The 16,185-nt window shown below is 36.5% G+C and overlaps 2 protein-coding genes across 6 annotated transcripts in view; both read left to right on the top strand.

Annotated features, from left to right (window-relative positions):
• The window catches only part of LOC113094664 (plasma membrane calcium-transporting ATPase 3), a 45,748-nt gene extending 41,665 nt beyond the window's left edge, over window positions 1-4,083 (top strand). For 3 of the 5 annotated variants that reach the window (XM_026260250.1, XM_026260244.1, XM_026260245.1), the window contains one exon: window positions 3,130-4,083. In XM_026260250.1, coding sequence (XP_026116035.1) covers window positions 3,130-3,546 — 417 coding nt within the window. In that variant the 3' untranslated portion in view covers window positions 3,547-4,083. The remainder of the gene's footprint in view (window positions 1-3,129) is intronic. The other 2 variants (XM_026260247.1, XM_026260248.1) reach the window with 1 other exon arrangement.
• A 7,536-nt stretch (window positions 4,084-11,619) lies between these two features.
• Window positions 11,620-16,104, top strand: LOC113094676 (HAUS augmin-like complex subunit 7). The gene is made up of 10 exons (XM_026260265.1): window positions 11,620-11,730; window positions 12,076-12,191; window positions 12,294-12,361; window positions 12,654-12,715; window positions 12,865-12,935; window positions 13,047-13,259; window positions 13,352-13,457; window positions 13,539-13,754; window positions 15,449-15,560; window positions 15,651-16,104. The coding sequence occupies exons 1-10, from the start codon at window positions 11,674-11,676 to the stop codon at window positions 15,710-15,712; spliced, it is 1,083 nt and encodes a 360-aa protein (XP_026116050.1). The 5' UTR covers window positions 11,620-11,673; the 3' UTR covers window positions 15,713-16,104.
• The last annotated feature ends 81 nt before the right edge of the window (window positions 16,105-16,185 follow it).

Raw genomic sequence — 16,185 nt, 5'->3', positions numbered from 1 at the left:
TCACTCAATTCAGATTTGCATGACTTTTTCTCAACAAACAGATGAGAAATTAACCAAATGCTTGACCGTCCCTTCCTGTTTGTTCATTTTGTCTCTTGTAAATTCTTTCTTGGTCATTTTAGCGTCTTTTTCTTTGCTGGGTGAGTGTTGAAAAGAGGGTTGGGGTGGGCGGCACCGGCCCGTGGCCACAGCAAAGGATCGCACTCAAAAATCTCCTTCCTTCTAAATATATACACACGAGAGACGCGTGTGTATATGTGCTCCGGCCACATTTGAGTTACTCTTACAGCATGAGCCTGACTGCTTACCATCATGCATTCAAGTTTTTGAGTTTGACCACGACTTTCATTGTTTCTGTTCCTGTAACATGACAATGAGACAGCTGTACTGGAATGAGCATTTTGCTTTCTGATATAGCCTGAGGCAGATCTCATCAGCACTCTTCAGCTCTTCTTCTCTGTGTCTCATCTGCACTCGACTGCTCTGCTGCATGCCAAAAGATGCTCACACTCTCTCTATCTCTCTCACTTAATGTGCTTTTCCCCACCTCTCTAAACATCCACGATATGAAAATGTCATCCGAACAGTAATCAAGAATAGTATCCCTTACCAAGATAAAAACAAAATTCAATTCCAGGCCTATGAAACTGTACAAAGGTGTGATCCATTTGTGCTGATAAGATGACTTTTGTAGAAACCAGAGATGCTGTGACTTTGTTTATTGTGCCTGCTCTGTTCTTGTTAGTGCGATGGGGCTTGTTAAGGTCTTCTGTCACAGCGGTTGGTGTCATGTTATCAATTGCTCAGTGCCAGGAAGTGACTAGTCCCAGAAAAGTCATCATCATCCATCTAGATGACATCTCTGGAAATTGTATAACTTATCCTCTGGCAGAAAATGTGATCTGAGCCTATAGAGTAATTTATCATATAGGCCTACCAGAGCAGACTTACATCTGTAGATCATTTGCATGTGTTTCTTCAAATATCCACTTTTATGTCATATGAGTTGATTTAAAAATAATAATAATAACTTTTTTATATGCAGGTCATATTAAAACTGAAAAAAAAAACTCTCAAACTATGATTCCATGCTAAAATATCAAAATATATTTTTGTTGTGAAAGTGAATTGGAGATTGTACGTTTCTGCCATAATTAACAGCCAAAAAGGAAAATATTGCCTGTGAGCAGAATGTTTTTATCGTACATTGTTTTTTACTTAAGATGTAATATTTTCAGCTTATCCTAAAATATTTACAATCATTATTTAGTTTTAGGATACATAGAGCTTTGAAACTACATATTGAAATTAAAATAGTGAGATCATTTTATACAATGTCATTTTTATGACCAAATTTATTTATGAAAAAAGTCTTCTTTTTCTGGAAGTGCCCATAATTTAAGAAAAACCCATATGTTTCATATAAAGATTATTATTATTATTATTATTATATGGAATTTTAATTTCCATTAAATCATAACAGTAGAATGCAAACTGTAATTAAACTAATTTTGCTGATGAGGGAGACATATAAAACCATAGATGAGATTACAGATCCTTTGATATTTAACACCTTACAGTGTATCTTCACAGCTTATGACCTATTTTTCACTCATTGGCATTAACTGACATCATTGGCTGATAGCATGTTGTCTCTATGGCTTCTGTTATGACATCACAATCACATTACAGGAGTGCCATTGCTTCACTGTTACTCCACTCCTGAATGCTGCTGGTACAATTGAGGAGTATATTGTACTCCTCTGAGAACAGCATAGTGCATCACTGTGGGTGCATCCTCCCTCCATCCCACCAGCCGGACCCCCAGTCATGCTTCTGACTATTCATCACATCCCCTTTGCTTAGCACTGTGTTGCAGATTCTTACCAACTGTTTCATCCATTGGCTGTGTGTCTATGTGTACATCAAGACATCCTCCTTTATGTTTTTCTTTCTCTCTGTGTCACTACTTCAGTTTTTAAGTCAATATACAGACATGGCATATGTTTTGTATTGGCTTTTTGTTTGGTACTTTGTGCTTCTATTCATCTATTTGTTTTGAGGCCTGGTCCGTTTTCTGTTTTGAGCTTATGAGAATGTCCATCACCTTTGATTCTGAGTGATAACTGTGGACTGTCAGCTTGGGTCCATTTCCTGTGTCGTACATTTGGTTTTATTTAGTTTTTCAGCTGTCTTTCTTTGAGAAACACTTAAGATCTGGTTGTGCAGCTTTAGTTTAAAGCCTTAGCGTATAGGTATTAGAATCTGAATAATCAATGTGCATTGTGTAATTTCTGCAGCATAAAACCTAAAACAGAATTGCAATCTGTTTGTTTCAGCACCAATCATTGGCTTAACCAATGATCAGGGGCACCGTGCACTGGTGGATGACCAAAGGAAAGAAAATGTTTAGTATTAAACTAGTAAAAATTTGTAGTGTTTTTCTAGTGGTACAGTTTTTGTTACAAATCCCAACCTATTAAGCAATATCATATAAGCAAGAATGCCGATATTTAGACTGGTAAAGAACAACAAGCAAGTATGCCATTGTTTTTATTTGACTGTTCAATAAATACAATAAAAAATTAAGGTTACATTTTAAAAATTATATTATCTGATATTTTACTGATTTTTGCTCCACTGATAGTTCCAAATAAATCCACCAAAACTAAAGTAAACATTGGTTTAAGTCTTCACATTAAAACTGGAGAATACTTAGGGATTTAGTGTTTGCGCCAAAACTAACATAAACATTGGGTTTAAATGTTTACATTTAAACTGAAGCATACTTTGCGTTTAAGCATTCACATTAAAACTGAAGTATACTTTGTGTGTGACTAGAAATTACACATTGCACCTTTAGGTATTACTGTACCTACCCTAATATATATTTTTTAAAGACAAATTCAGTTAGTGCGCAATTTTGCAGCAACCTGATCTTGAGCTGTCTGTGCATTGTAAGGCATGTTCAGGTTCTATGATGTTTCAGGTCTTTTCTGTCACACATGTACTGAGAGATTTCTTTGCTTTCCACCCCTCTTCTGTCTCAACTCTCTCCCTGTCCTCACTTCTCGCTCTCTGTTTTCTCTCTTTCCTCCTCTGTGCCTCGTCCCCTCTCTTCCCGTATAGATGCAGGTGGTGAAAGCGTTCCGTAGCTCCCTTTACGATGGAATCGAGAAACCCGCATCCAGGAATTCCATCCACAACTTCATGGCACACCCCGAGTTTCTCATCAACGACTTCATCCACAACATCCCACTGATTGATGACACTGACATTGACGATGAATCGGAGTGGTCGAGGAACAACCAGCACTTGCATCCGGCCTTCCGAAAGCCCCCTCCTCCTCCGGTCCAGCAGCCACAGCGAAGCCGCCCACCGCCCCGTCCCTACCGCCAGTACAGCCTCCCTGACACATCTAACCGCAACAACAATGCCATTGAGAGCAGCGTCTACCAGCTGAACCTCCCCACAGGCATAGACGGCCATTGGACAACCCCATCTCAGCAGATGTACCCCCTCCTCGCCCTGGAGACCTCTCTATGACTAATTGGGCTCCAGAGTAAAAGACCTTAAAAACTTTGAGGATGTGGACCTGTGCAGGTCAGGCTGGTGGGGGAGGCTTCTACAGACATGTGGTAGATGGTCGACACCCAATACTATGACAGGGTCAACCCATTACAATCATTCCTCCACTACCACCATCCACGAAAACACTATCACTCCTCATGTCTCAACAACAGCCCCACAGACACCTCTCCTCTCACCGTGTGGAGAGGAGGCCAGTCTGTTGCATGTCTGTGGTTCCTTTGGATGGACCTGAGAAGGTGAGGAATCCAGACCCAATGGATTTTAGCGGCTCTTTAGTGCTGGCGACTATTGACTTCTCAGAATGCAAAGGAATATGTTCCCTACAGGTGGAGTAGGGGTCCATTCACTTTACTTTTTATCAGTGTTACTAAACTCAGTATCATTATTATCATGTTTGACTTCTTACTATCACCACCGTCATTCCGAGTGCTCGGATTATCATTGCGATATCACAGAAAATGACTTTTATTACTCTGAGTAATGCTTTATGGATTAGCTTTAAATATATATATATATATATATATATATATATATATATATATATATATATATATATATATATATATATATATATATATATATATATATATATATATATATATATACATTATGTATCTATTTATTCATTTATTTATTGTGATCACCATGTTGTTGTTTTTTTTCCATTTTCACTTTGTCTATCTCTCTTTCCCTGTGTGTGTCTATGTGTGTCGTGTCTGTCCTGAAAGCATAAAAAAGCTAGAAAAAAGAAGTACTAACAAAGCAAAGATAATATTAATTTGAAGCTTAGACTAATTCAATTATAATGCGTCTGCTGATAACAAAAATACGACAAAAACGTTGCCGCACCATTTTAATGATCATTGTTTAACAGCATTTTGGGTAAAAGAAAAAGTATTCTCTTATTTGAGGGCAATTTGTAGCTTCACTCTAAGTGAGAGTAAGCATTTTTTCAAACACAAAAATCATGTTCATGTTTAACATATGCCACAGGGTAGAGGATTTGGCCAATCCCATCACAGAGATTCAGTGGCCCTGGGTGGGATTTCAGTGGTTTTCCATCTCAGCAACGGCAATCAGCTTTACGACAAAATGGCCTTGTTAGTATCTCTTACCTTGTTCAAAGTAGCTGGAATTGCATTTAAGGGTTTCAGTGGGTTTGCCCAGACTCAACATTTAATGGCGTCTTATATTTCTTTGACATAAAAGCCATTAAAATGCATATTGTGCAGATGACACCAACAAATGCATCAACCCTTTAAACATGTTCAAATAATTATATTCGCTCAGTCGATGCATATCTGCTGGCCCTTTAAATACATTCACACTCACACCTGCTTTCCTCATGTGTGTGGGATATTTATCATCTCGTGTGAATATCTGCAGACTGTGGTCACCAGGGTAGGGAATCCATCTTATACTGCCATACTATATTTAAAAAATATCAAAGAAACTAAAGATGGACTATCTGTGAGGTTGTCATTACTTTTGCACAATATCAAGGTTCACTGAGCAAACATTCACTATGGACTTTCCATATACTTTAGCATTTCAGAACAACATGTTTGCACAGAACAGTATTCCCTGTTATATATGTAAAGGCATGCATGATTCTCCATGTCAGATCTTTTCATTGACATTCTACTGATCAATTGTACCATCTGGGGTTACCTCCTTTTACACCCCATAATCATCTGGAATGGTACCGTTGTGATCGTACTGCTACAGTTGATGCATTGCAACCTAATACAATCATTTCGGGGAAAGAGACTGGCACTTATGCAACAGACTGCCCTGCCCACAGCTCTGTGAATTACGCTTCACAACATGTACATATGGATCTAAAAAAACAACAACAACCTTTATCTGTATAGAACACTTTTCTAGATGGTCCAGTTTAAAGAAACTGGTGAATATCGAAAGCAGACAATGCAAGCATGAGCTTCACTAGATCATGTCATTGCATTGGTCGGTCGTGTCTTTGCGGAGCATGTTGATATCATATCGTTCGCTTTACACTGTCGTTGTTTGGCTTCACTTTCATCTGTCGATGCTTCACTGTGGCTCTTAAGCGGTTGGTGGACACACACTTCTCCTCCCAGCGCATCTGTGCTGTCATTAATGTGCTGTAGTCTGATGTTCTCCTCTTGATACTCTGCCCTGTCTGTGGCGTGGAGCCTGGAGGTGGAGCAGTGTCACACTGTCAATCTGACAAGTTGCTTAAAATGGGTTGACTCGTTCTACGACTAGCAGGACATTTGTTGTTGGATCTGTAAATGGAAACCCATTTTTTATAGGAATATTCTGGGTTTAGACCCTGTTTTTCTTTATAAAAATAAAGCAAAAACCTGGGGGATACAGCAAGGCTTACAATGGAAGTGAATGTGGCAATCCATAAACATTTAAATACTAATTGTTCTAATAGTGTTAAATGCCACAAGATGTAAACAGTATGAATTCCAACATGAATTTAGTGTGGGGGGAAAAAAAATCTTCTCTTCTGTGTAAAGTTAAATCCAAAATGTACAACTTTTGCCATGATGATGCAACAACATAGACCATAAAATGATTGTAAAAATGTAGTTTAAACAGCTCAAATAATACGGAAGATTTATGCAAGTACCATTTTTATGATTACAACTGTCACATTTCTGCTTTTGAAAATCCTTCAAAAACCATTCCACTTCATTGAAAGTGCCTCTTCGCAACCTCGATTTTTGCTTCTTATATAATTTATCAGTAACATTATCTATAATTGTCTCTCATTTTCTTTTAAAAACGACTTAAAAGTAATTGTTGTGGTCTTGTATTGAACCCAGAATATTCCTCCAAGCGAAAGCATGAGTTTGTCTGACATTTGGCTGGGTTGGATCAGGCTCAGACAGTTCCAGTGGAGTCTCTAGTGTGGAGAGCGCTGGCAGGTCTCACAGACTGAACCCATGGAAAGGTCCAGACACAATCAGCAGGTCAGTGGTGGTCAGGGAGGGTCAGTCAGTGAACCTGCTTTTCCATAATAAAGCAACATTTCCTAACCTTATCTTATCCTCAGCAAAGCTTAACTACCCAAATAGGCCTCAAGCTATGCTCGTCTCTGAATAATTTTTAAATCTAACAACAGTATATCTAAGATGTATACCCCAATCATTCAACTCTCCGGACAGTTATGATATATACTGTATATAACAATGGTATATGTATGGTATCCCTCCTCTCCACCACAACAGACATCCACTTTATCAAGACTCCTGATAGAGTGACAAATATATATACACACACATATATAAATATTAAAAAAGAAAACAGATAATCCAAAACTTCATCATCTGCCTTCATTTTGTTCCATTCTGTTGTAGAAAAATCATGCAAGGTAAGGTGAAAAAAAAATGTAATGTGAAAAAGAGTAAATAATATACTATATTTATTATAAAAGTTATAAATTATTGTACAACTGCACCACAACTGTACATTTTGCCGAAATGTGCACATGTGCATCTTTTGTTTACGATTTATGCACTTTTTTTGTTTGTCTCTTCCTCTTTCTCCCTCCTTTTGCTGTTTTGTAAAGAATTCAAATTGAACAGCTTGTACATTATTATGATGATTATTATTATTACTACTATTATTATTGTCTTTTTCCATCAGTGCTCTTTTAACTGATGGAAAAAACAGCTGCACATTCTCCTGAACATACACTTTCTGCTCTACAAAGGAATAAAAATAAAAAAAGACAGAAAAAAAATTGAACTATTAAATATATTAATTATTACCTGCCTGTTACTTAAGAGAAAAATCTATATATGATGAAAGAACACAGCTGTATACTGTAGACTAAACTGTATGGAAATCTAAGAATTTAATGGGAAAATAAGTCAACACTTTTTGTCTGTATAAAAAAAAAAAATCTAATCAAAGTATTCTACAATAATAACTTTGGCCAGTGTCTGTGGTTGTGTTTCATTGTGTGCCTGTGATTATTTCTTTAGCCTGGTGACATTGCTTTACAAACTGCCAAAACACATCTTCCCTTTATTGGAAAGATTAAGAAATTCTGGTTATCATTTGAGTGACAAGGTGTCCCAACACTTGCATTAGATAACTAGATCAAACTTTATATTCTGAGCATTGTTCCAGTGCCAGTCTCCAATTGTTGACAAAGAGCAAACACAGTCCTGATTTTGAAGAAGAACTGCTGTTGTGCTTAGTTTCATTTGTGTCCTCATTGCAGGATATTTTGGCCAGGAACTGAAGAGAACGGAAGAGAACATCTGACTTACATGTAAAGCCACGAACTACAGTTTTTTTTTAACGTGCTATTTACTGTCAGGGTCATAAATGAAATAAATGACACCAATGGGAGACAAAGGTTAACATCTTGCTGCCCTTTATGTAGATCTACTTAATAAGAATTTACAATATTTACTATTCAATGCCATAGAAATTAACAAAACTTAAATTTAACAACAGTGAAGTAAAATCCTGTAATTAAATGAGAAAACGTGACTTGTCGACATCTTATGACATAATGCAGTCCCTGAACAAATTATAGCGACTTGATAAGAACACTCAAAAATACTGACAAAATGTTACTTAATTTCATATGGAAAAATGGCGTACATTATATAAAGAAATATGTGGTTTTAAATACCTATGATCTCACCTCAGTATGTCTCAATATGTTTTGTGTGTTTTATAATCCTCTAAAAATCAATTGGGCCAAACACTTTCTCAAAAACCCAAACTCTGGAACTGTATTCCACGTGACATTTTCTTCATATTTGGTGGATTTAATTTTTTATTTTGTAATTATAATGTTGAAAAATTACCAGCTAAATTATGTAATTTCTCTTCCAGGTCCTTCCCACTTGGGTTCTGTTTTATAAGCACAACCTTTTTCCTCATATTTTATCTGGAATAATCAAGATATTCTGTATAAACTCCAATATCTTTTCTTTCAATGCTGGTTTGAGCAAATATTTTATTTGTAAATAAATTGTTCAATAACAATGGCCGATAAACTATTGAAAAATTCCCATAACCCTGTTTTTGATGCCACAGCATCAGGAGTTATTAGACTGTCTCAAAATATCCTCTATCCTTCTGCCTTACCTTCTTACACCGTTTCGGGGGAAACATTGCTTTTCAGTCACTTCTTCTAACAGATCAATATGTTTGTTATTTCTTAATGCATTTGTGTCAATTCCAAATGTTACAGTTTATTGGAATGCTTTTGTTTCTGATATAACCTGGAGGAAAGTTTGGATGTGTAAGCTCCAGGCAATCGGCCCAATCCGGTGCTGGATGAAGGTTTCCTGCGTGTTCGGTCTTTCAGCGCATAGAGTTATTCAATTTAGGTTAAACTCAAATCTGACTCCATTTTATTATTTAATCTGACTCCATTTTATGACCTAAAATTTAGGTTGGAATGCATTTTGATTAAACTCTTTATTTTATATCAATTCGTTCATTCGGGTGCTCATGTCACTAACAAGGATTCAACATAATCTACTTTCTGGCTACAGAAATCGTCCTGATCCTTTTGCTGCAATTGTTTAAATACCTCAGACCAAGACAAACATCCCTCGAGATGGAGACAGGTCCCAAGCCTCGGTGATTTTACAACTCAATGGGAACAGCGGGTAATTTACATGGAGGACCCTGGGAAGGGGTACTCCTATTACAGTAGGCAAAATATCTTTTAACTCTTAGGATCTGAATAATATTTTAATCTACATTTGTAAGATTGAGACCATTGTACCAGTTGCACTGAGACATTTCAAATGATACCAGACATGACTGTTAGTTCAATTACATTGACATTTTCATGTAATCATTTTGAGCAGACTGAGTAGAAGGAAAAATGGGTGAAGGGATTTAAAATGAAACAAATGGCCAGAAGGGAAGGAGGTCTCCTGCACCTCCACTCTGTGGGGTGTCTCAAAGATGCCTGTGTATGTTTGTATTGTCTGTTTCTCAGGATCAAATCAAAAAGATTAAAGTATCTCAGGTTCTTTCATCCTTACAGATGATTCTAAATATATACTTAATTATTAATAAGATAAAATACATTTCTTTTCGATTTTTCCATTGTTTATATCTTGTTAAAACTTATCCTGTTAATATTCTTAAAGAAATACAAAAAAGATATGGATACAAACTGTTGTTTTTGTAAACAGCGCCCAGAAACTATAGTACATATATATGCTGGCACTGCCATTACTCTAATTGTTGTGGAAATACTTTTTTGTATTTTTTAATGAGAATACTGAAAAATAATTTTCTTTACTTTGGCGAAAAAGTTTTATTTGGATTTTTAATTGGTAAATTTTTTTTAAAAAATAAATCCATTTACAGAAAAACAAAATATACTTAATCTTATATATATATATATATATATATATATATAAAAATGTAAATTGTCAAGTAAGAAGACACTTTTCTTCTTATTCTTTGGAGTGTGTTTTTTTTTTTTTTTTTGCTTGCTGAAAAAACAGCATTAGTTTGGGACAATGTTACTATTTTACGGCTAAGAATAAAGAAAAGGACATTGTGTTTTGTATCTTAAAGTGATAACAATGTTTTATATTCTGTTGCTAATGTGTTTTATTTACAGGTTTATTGATTAGCCAGCCTAGTGTGTCAGTTTTACAAAATATTGTAATAAACATCTATTGCACAGGTGACAACACTCAGTAAAATGAGGACTGAACAAGGGTGCGTGGTAACTGGTAACAAGGAGGCAGGATGACCAGAGCAAAACAAAGACAGAGCTAAAACACAATACAAACAAGGACAGGAGACCCCTGACACTTAATCATCAAGACTTATGATCATTTTGATGTTCAGCTCAATTTGCATAGAAATGTTTGAGAACAATCATAACAAACATATTTTTTCTTCTGATTGAGGTCTCCGTTACTCAATGTAATAACTCTTTCTTTACTCTTTATTTTACATGAAATTTCTGGGCAGATTTTTTCAGTTTATGTGAAAGACAGCAGGCATTAAGGACAACTTTTTATTTGAGGAACTCAATGGAGATTATAGTATGTTTATGTTTGTGATTTTTTTCTTCTTCTGACATTGCATCTTTAAAGCAATACTACTGAAAACCTCCTCACTGAAATTAAACTTATTTTTGTCCAGGAATATTTTGAATAATTTAATCATGCTGTTTCACTACATTTGACATTTGATTTGTTTCCTCTGTCTTGACCACCAGAAAAAAAAGTCATTACATTGTCATTTCATGTCTTTACATTGTCTAGAACATAAGGGAAAAAAAGGAAAAATAACTTTGTGAAAAAATTATATTTATTCATATGTTATGCTTTGTCCTCTATAGAGGACACCAGAAAAAAATAAAAAGATATGAATAGACACGTAAAGGCAAAAACAGTGGGATTCTTTTTTCACCAGTTTTCGTTTTTAAATCTTTTTTTATTATTATTTTGTATTTTTTTTATTAATACCAATGTATCATTATTATTGATTCTCAACTACGTTATGAAAGATATAACAGAATGGTTTGATATACAATTTTGCTTTACGAAGTATTAAAAGGTTTTCCCATTAATGTATCTATACACTGTATCTAATTTGCATATGAATGTGTTCTTGAAGCAACATGTAATGAAAAAAGAAGTGTAATAATGGGAGTAATAATTGGCAAGATTTTCATAATAATATCTAATATTTCATAGGAATATTAATAAAAAAATCTATAAAAAAAAAAAAATCACCCCCCTCACAGTTGTCATGAAGAGCAAAATTAGCTATACAGACCAAAATATTTTTTTTAACCAGGCTGTAAACTTTTTTTTTCTGCTCTAAAGTTGGGCGTTTTAATATGGGGGTCTATGGGTTTAAGTCACTTACGTATGGGCTTCACGAGAGAACGCGGGAGTTTGCCGCTTGCTTATGTTCTCGATCAGTGGTTCTATCCATAGACAGTAAAAGAAGGTTCTATCCCTATGGTTCTATCCTGTAATCACAGTTGTAATGTGCGCGTGGCCGCTGGGGGTCGCTGTGACGCAGACGCTGAACAACAGTGACGCACAGAGTCAGACTCACAGGAATAACAACATGGCGGGGAATTCAACAGAGCAGCTGCTGTCTATGCGAGTTTACAACAGCCTTCAGGTAGTTTACACATCGTTATAGACACACCATACTCAGAAAACGACACATTCATATAGACACATTTCTGATAACTTAATAGCAGCTGTTCTGAGTCTGTGGTAGTGTTTTGTCTCTAATGAGCCACTAGCTGCTAGTTTTGGAGCTAACAACTGTGTGTTCAAATAAAATGACAGATATTTTAAGCTATTATCTGTTGTCTACATTTTAGGACTGGTTTATTTATCGTTTCTCTTATCAAGCTCAGTGTGTGCTGTGTATGAACTCTGTTTAGCGAGTTTAAATGTTGTCAGTAACACAGTTACTAAGGTTAGCTGGGCTGTTTGACCTGCTGTGTTGTCTGCTCAGAGTCTGGGCTGTCCTCTGGTGGACGGGCTGTACCTGCGGGAGCCGGACAGTGTGCAGGAGCTCCTCTGCTCTCCTTCATTACACAGGACTGATATCCTCAAGTGGATTTGCGCCAGGTCTGATGCATGATAGACTTAAAAACATGATTAGAATGATGCCAGATGTGTAGTTAGCAAATCTGTGTACTAAAACGTCTTGCTCTGTTTGTGTTTACAAAGCATTTGTCCATCCCTAAAGGAGAAGTTTTCCACACTGAAATCAACTCAGAATGAGGATTTAGTTCAAGGTAATCCTTTGTATGGGTCAAAGACAAAAAGAGGTTCTTAACTGTATACCAAAAATAATCTTGTCAGGCAAGAATCATTAGATGACATTGAAGGACAATATATAAGGATCACAAATGTTGGTCAGAATAAGTATGTTGTTTCATTTTTTTCATAAATATAGTTGTTACTCTGATTATTTATTTGCAAAGAAAAGGTCCCACAGAAGCATGGTCTGCTCTGTTTTGTTATTTTCTTGTGTTTATTGTTTGATACTTGTTCATTGTTTTGTTGTGCTTTCTCTCTCGCTCACAGAACTCACACGGTTTGGTTATGAAATGATGTTATGTAAAGCTAATGACCAGGATTTAATTAAGGTATGAAGTTCTACAATGTTGATTTTTATACAGTCTGGTGCATTTAATGTAAGGAGCAGAATAGAGATTACTGCAACACTGCTGAAAACGTAATTGAATTAAACATTTTATACAGTACATGTACAACAAGCATTCTGTTATATTTTCAGGGCCGTGCACCACCTTTGAGGCAACTGCGGTTTCTGGAGCAGATTCTAATGGTGATTCAAGCAGACTCTAGGTATCTGACTTGTGCAGGTTTTTGTAATACTGATTTTACACCAACCTTGAGTCAGGCCTACAATAATTTAAAGCGGTCTTGTTTCTTTGTTGTTTGTTTTGATGGATGTAGGCAGAACTCATGCTCGGGTGATGACAGCGTAAAGAACGATGATCTTCTTGGAGAGCTGATGTCTCAGGACCACTTATCTGACCTGGATATGCTCCTGAATCCAGTCTGCAATCCGTGGCCTGCGCATATCCGTGAACATCTAATACGCACACAGTCAACTCAACACAAAAAAACGAACGGAAACCACAGTAAACCCAGCGAATTCACAGACAGGTCTGTGTGACTGTTATGCACACATGTACAAGTTTTTTTTTCTTTCTTCAAACTGTTGTCTTTAACACGGTTGTTTTTTACTGGCATTGAAGGAGTGATCAACATTCGCGACTAGGAAGTCGTGGAGAAGAAAGCCTGACGGAGGCCATGGCGCTGCTGAAGTCTACCCAGAGCGCATTAGACGAGCTCCACAAAGAGGTGGGACCATCTTGTGCCATTTCTCACATCTGATATGAGGTGTTTGGTTTCCATAATAACGTGATCCTCTCTGTTCCTCAGTGTGAGTTCCTGCAGTCACATCCGTCAGGTTCTGCAGCTGTGCTTTCCCCCTGTGCGCTGAAAGTGGCCATCTCAGACATGTCTCAGCTCATGACGGCTTTCGGACACATCTACAACACAGACTTTAAGGCGTACTGCCAGAGAGCCCCTCCGGCCCTCAACTCTGGTGCTAGTGTTTTTCAGTCTGTACATCAGCTCCTGCATGCCTGTAATACGGTAAAGCATCTACATAATTTTTCTGGAGTCATTTAAAGGGATTAGAGATGGGAAGACTCCCTGATTTGCTTAGAAATTTAACAATGTGATGCATAGATTTAAAAAGTGTGCATTGAATACAAGTTTGCATTTGTATCGCGATGCATAGTTTCTAACATATTTGCATTGGTAAAAAAAAAAAAAAAAATTGTTAATGTGTAATTACTAGTGGATGCGCTGTACTTTTATTGTTTAGAAAGTGACCAATAATCTGTGACAAATATTTAATATGTAGATTGATTTCTCCTCCCTAAACTGTTTCTCAAGTGCGCTCTCTCATCACTGCTGCTGCGTGAATATGACGCATCCCAACACCACGGAGACCCAAGGAAAAACTGATTAAAGTCCAAAACCTGACTTGAACTAACCTAACCAATAAATTCGGGGCTAAAGCAGTTCCATAAATGACAAATTAAATTCACACAGTCTCACTAATTTGTGCACGCTTATTCTTTAGCAGCCCTTAATGTCGATCATTGATAAAATCGATCCACCAAGACAAACAGTGAATGTATCTACACTGTTTGAGATGTTGTGTTGTCCTCACACAACGGGCGAGTGTCTCGAGTGAACGAGCACTACAGCGCACACGCGTGCTAAACAGAGAGTGCGCAATCGAATAGAAGAGCAATAATTCTGAGTACAATATACATTTTGGTAAAAAAAAAAAAAGATTCTAGAATTTTAAACCTACATATGAGTGTATTTTTATGATAGCAGTAACTGTAAAGGGACTATTGTAATAGGTAAATCAAATGTAATCTAGTAGGCTACTGTACCAATTAAGCTTAAATGAGTTTTTCTTATAGCAGTTAAAATATAGTCATTTTCTTTATTATTTGTTTTCATTTTTAATTCAGTGACTAGTTATTAATTTAGTTATTTTAATGCTTTTTAATTTTAGATTGTAATGTTCTAATGTTCTGCTATCTGTTCTGCAAACTATAAAAGTTACAGCTGTAATAAAACCAGAGAGAAGAGATGCATGGCTAGAAACAAAAAATAAATCTAGGCCTGAGTTAAATTTGCTTTATGGAACCAAATAATTTGCCAATGAGTCAGACTTACTCAAATAAGCCTTATGAAACAGGCCTTGAGGCATTAGAAGTTATCATATTTTTTCCATTGCATCAAATCGCATCGCACTGCATCATAACGGGTGAAACGCATCATATCACTTTGGTAGCTGCTTCATATGTATCTTTAATATATCATGTTGGCTTTGCATCGAGATGCGTATCATATCTGCCTGGGTCATGAGATCCATATACCTATAAGGGATAGTTCACCCAAAAATGAAAATTTGTTAAAAGTTTCTCACCCTCAGGCCACCCAAGGTGACTTCACCATCAGGCTATCCAATACTTTTTCTATTGAGTAAAACCATACAATGCAATGCAACGAAAACAGCCACAGCTATGGGTGACTGATGATTAGCAGCTTCATCACGACAGTTCACCCGCCCATGCGTCACGCCTCATGCAGAGGTTTTTGGAGAAACATCAAATCGAAAGGGATGAAATTTCAGACCATCGATGCGATTCAAGAAAATAAGACGAGGAGTGTTTTGATATTAACATGGCTGAATACTCTCAAGACATCAATTTTGCATATTCAAATACAAATGTATTCTATAATCTTCATTTACCTTTCAGGAGCTGGAGGCTCTAAAGCAGCTGTCCGAAACCTCGTTGTCTCTCACACAAACAGTGCAACAGCTGCAGACAGACAAGCGGTACTGGTCTAAAGGAGAGAAGCACACGCTGCGTGAGTGTTTTCTTGGATGTCTTGGTTTTTAGCAAAAATTCTTACACCAACTTATATATTAAATAACGTGTTTTTTTTGTTTCTTTTCAGCCGAACGATTAGAGGAGCTAAAGAACAGATATGTGTCTTTTCTCTCCCTTCACCAATCATAACCTCAAGGACTAAGCAGAAATCTACAACCTTCTTGAGTTTTAATTGGTAAAAGGCATGAGGTGTAAAATGTAGCCAATCAGACCACTTATTTACATGACCAGGACTGTTCCCATAGCGCTTTGTGATTTATAACACCACTATGCCATGCACTGTTAAGATTTATACTAGATATGAATAACAAAATGCTGTTTGTGAACTCCGAGATATCGATCAATAGACATTCCACTTATAAAATTGCCTTCAAGTATAATACTCTTAATCCTCTTTCTTTACAAAAGCCTGTTATTAGTGTGTAGTAGCACACACAAGTGTATCTTTAACTGCCAGTGTTTGATTTCCAGTCATATGTAATGTTTTTTTGTTTTTTAAATAAAAACTGACCTTATAGAAACAGTGTTTTTTTTTATATATAGATAATTTAAATTTGTGTAACTTTGGAAGACAAAGAGCAGGCAAAAGCACTCACATCGAT

The sequence above is a fragment of the Carassius auratus genome, unplaced genomic scaffold, assembly GCF_003368295.1.
Source record: "Carassius auratus strain Wakin unplaced genomic scaffold, ASM336829v1 scaf_tig00215416, whole genome shotgun sequence".
Lineage (NCBI taxonomy): Eukaryota > Metazoa > Chordata > Actinopteri > Cypriniformes > Cyprinidae > Carassius > Carassius auratus.
Note: the sequence above shows the minus strand (reverse complement) of the source record. Positions and strands in the feature narration are given on the sequence as shown.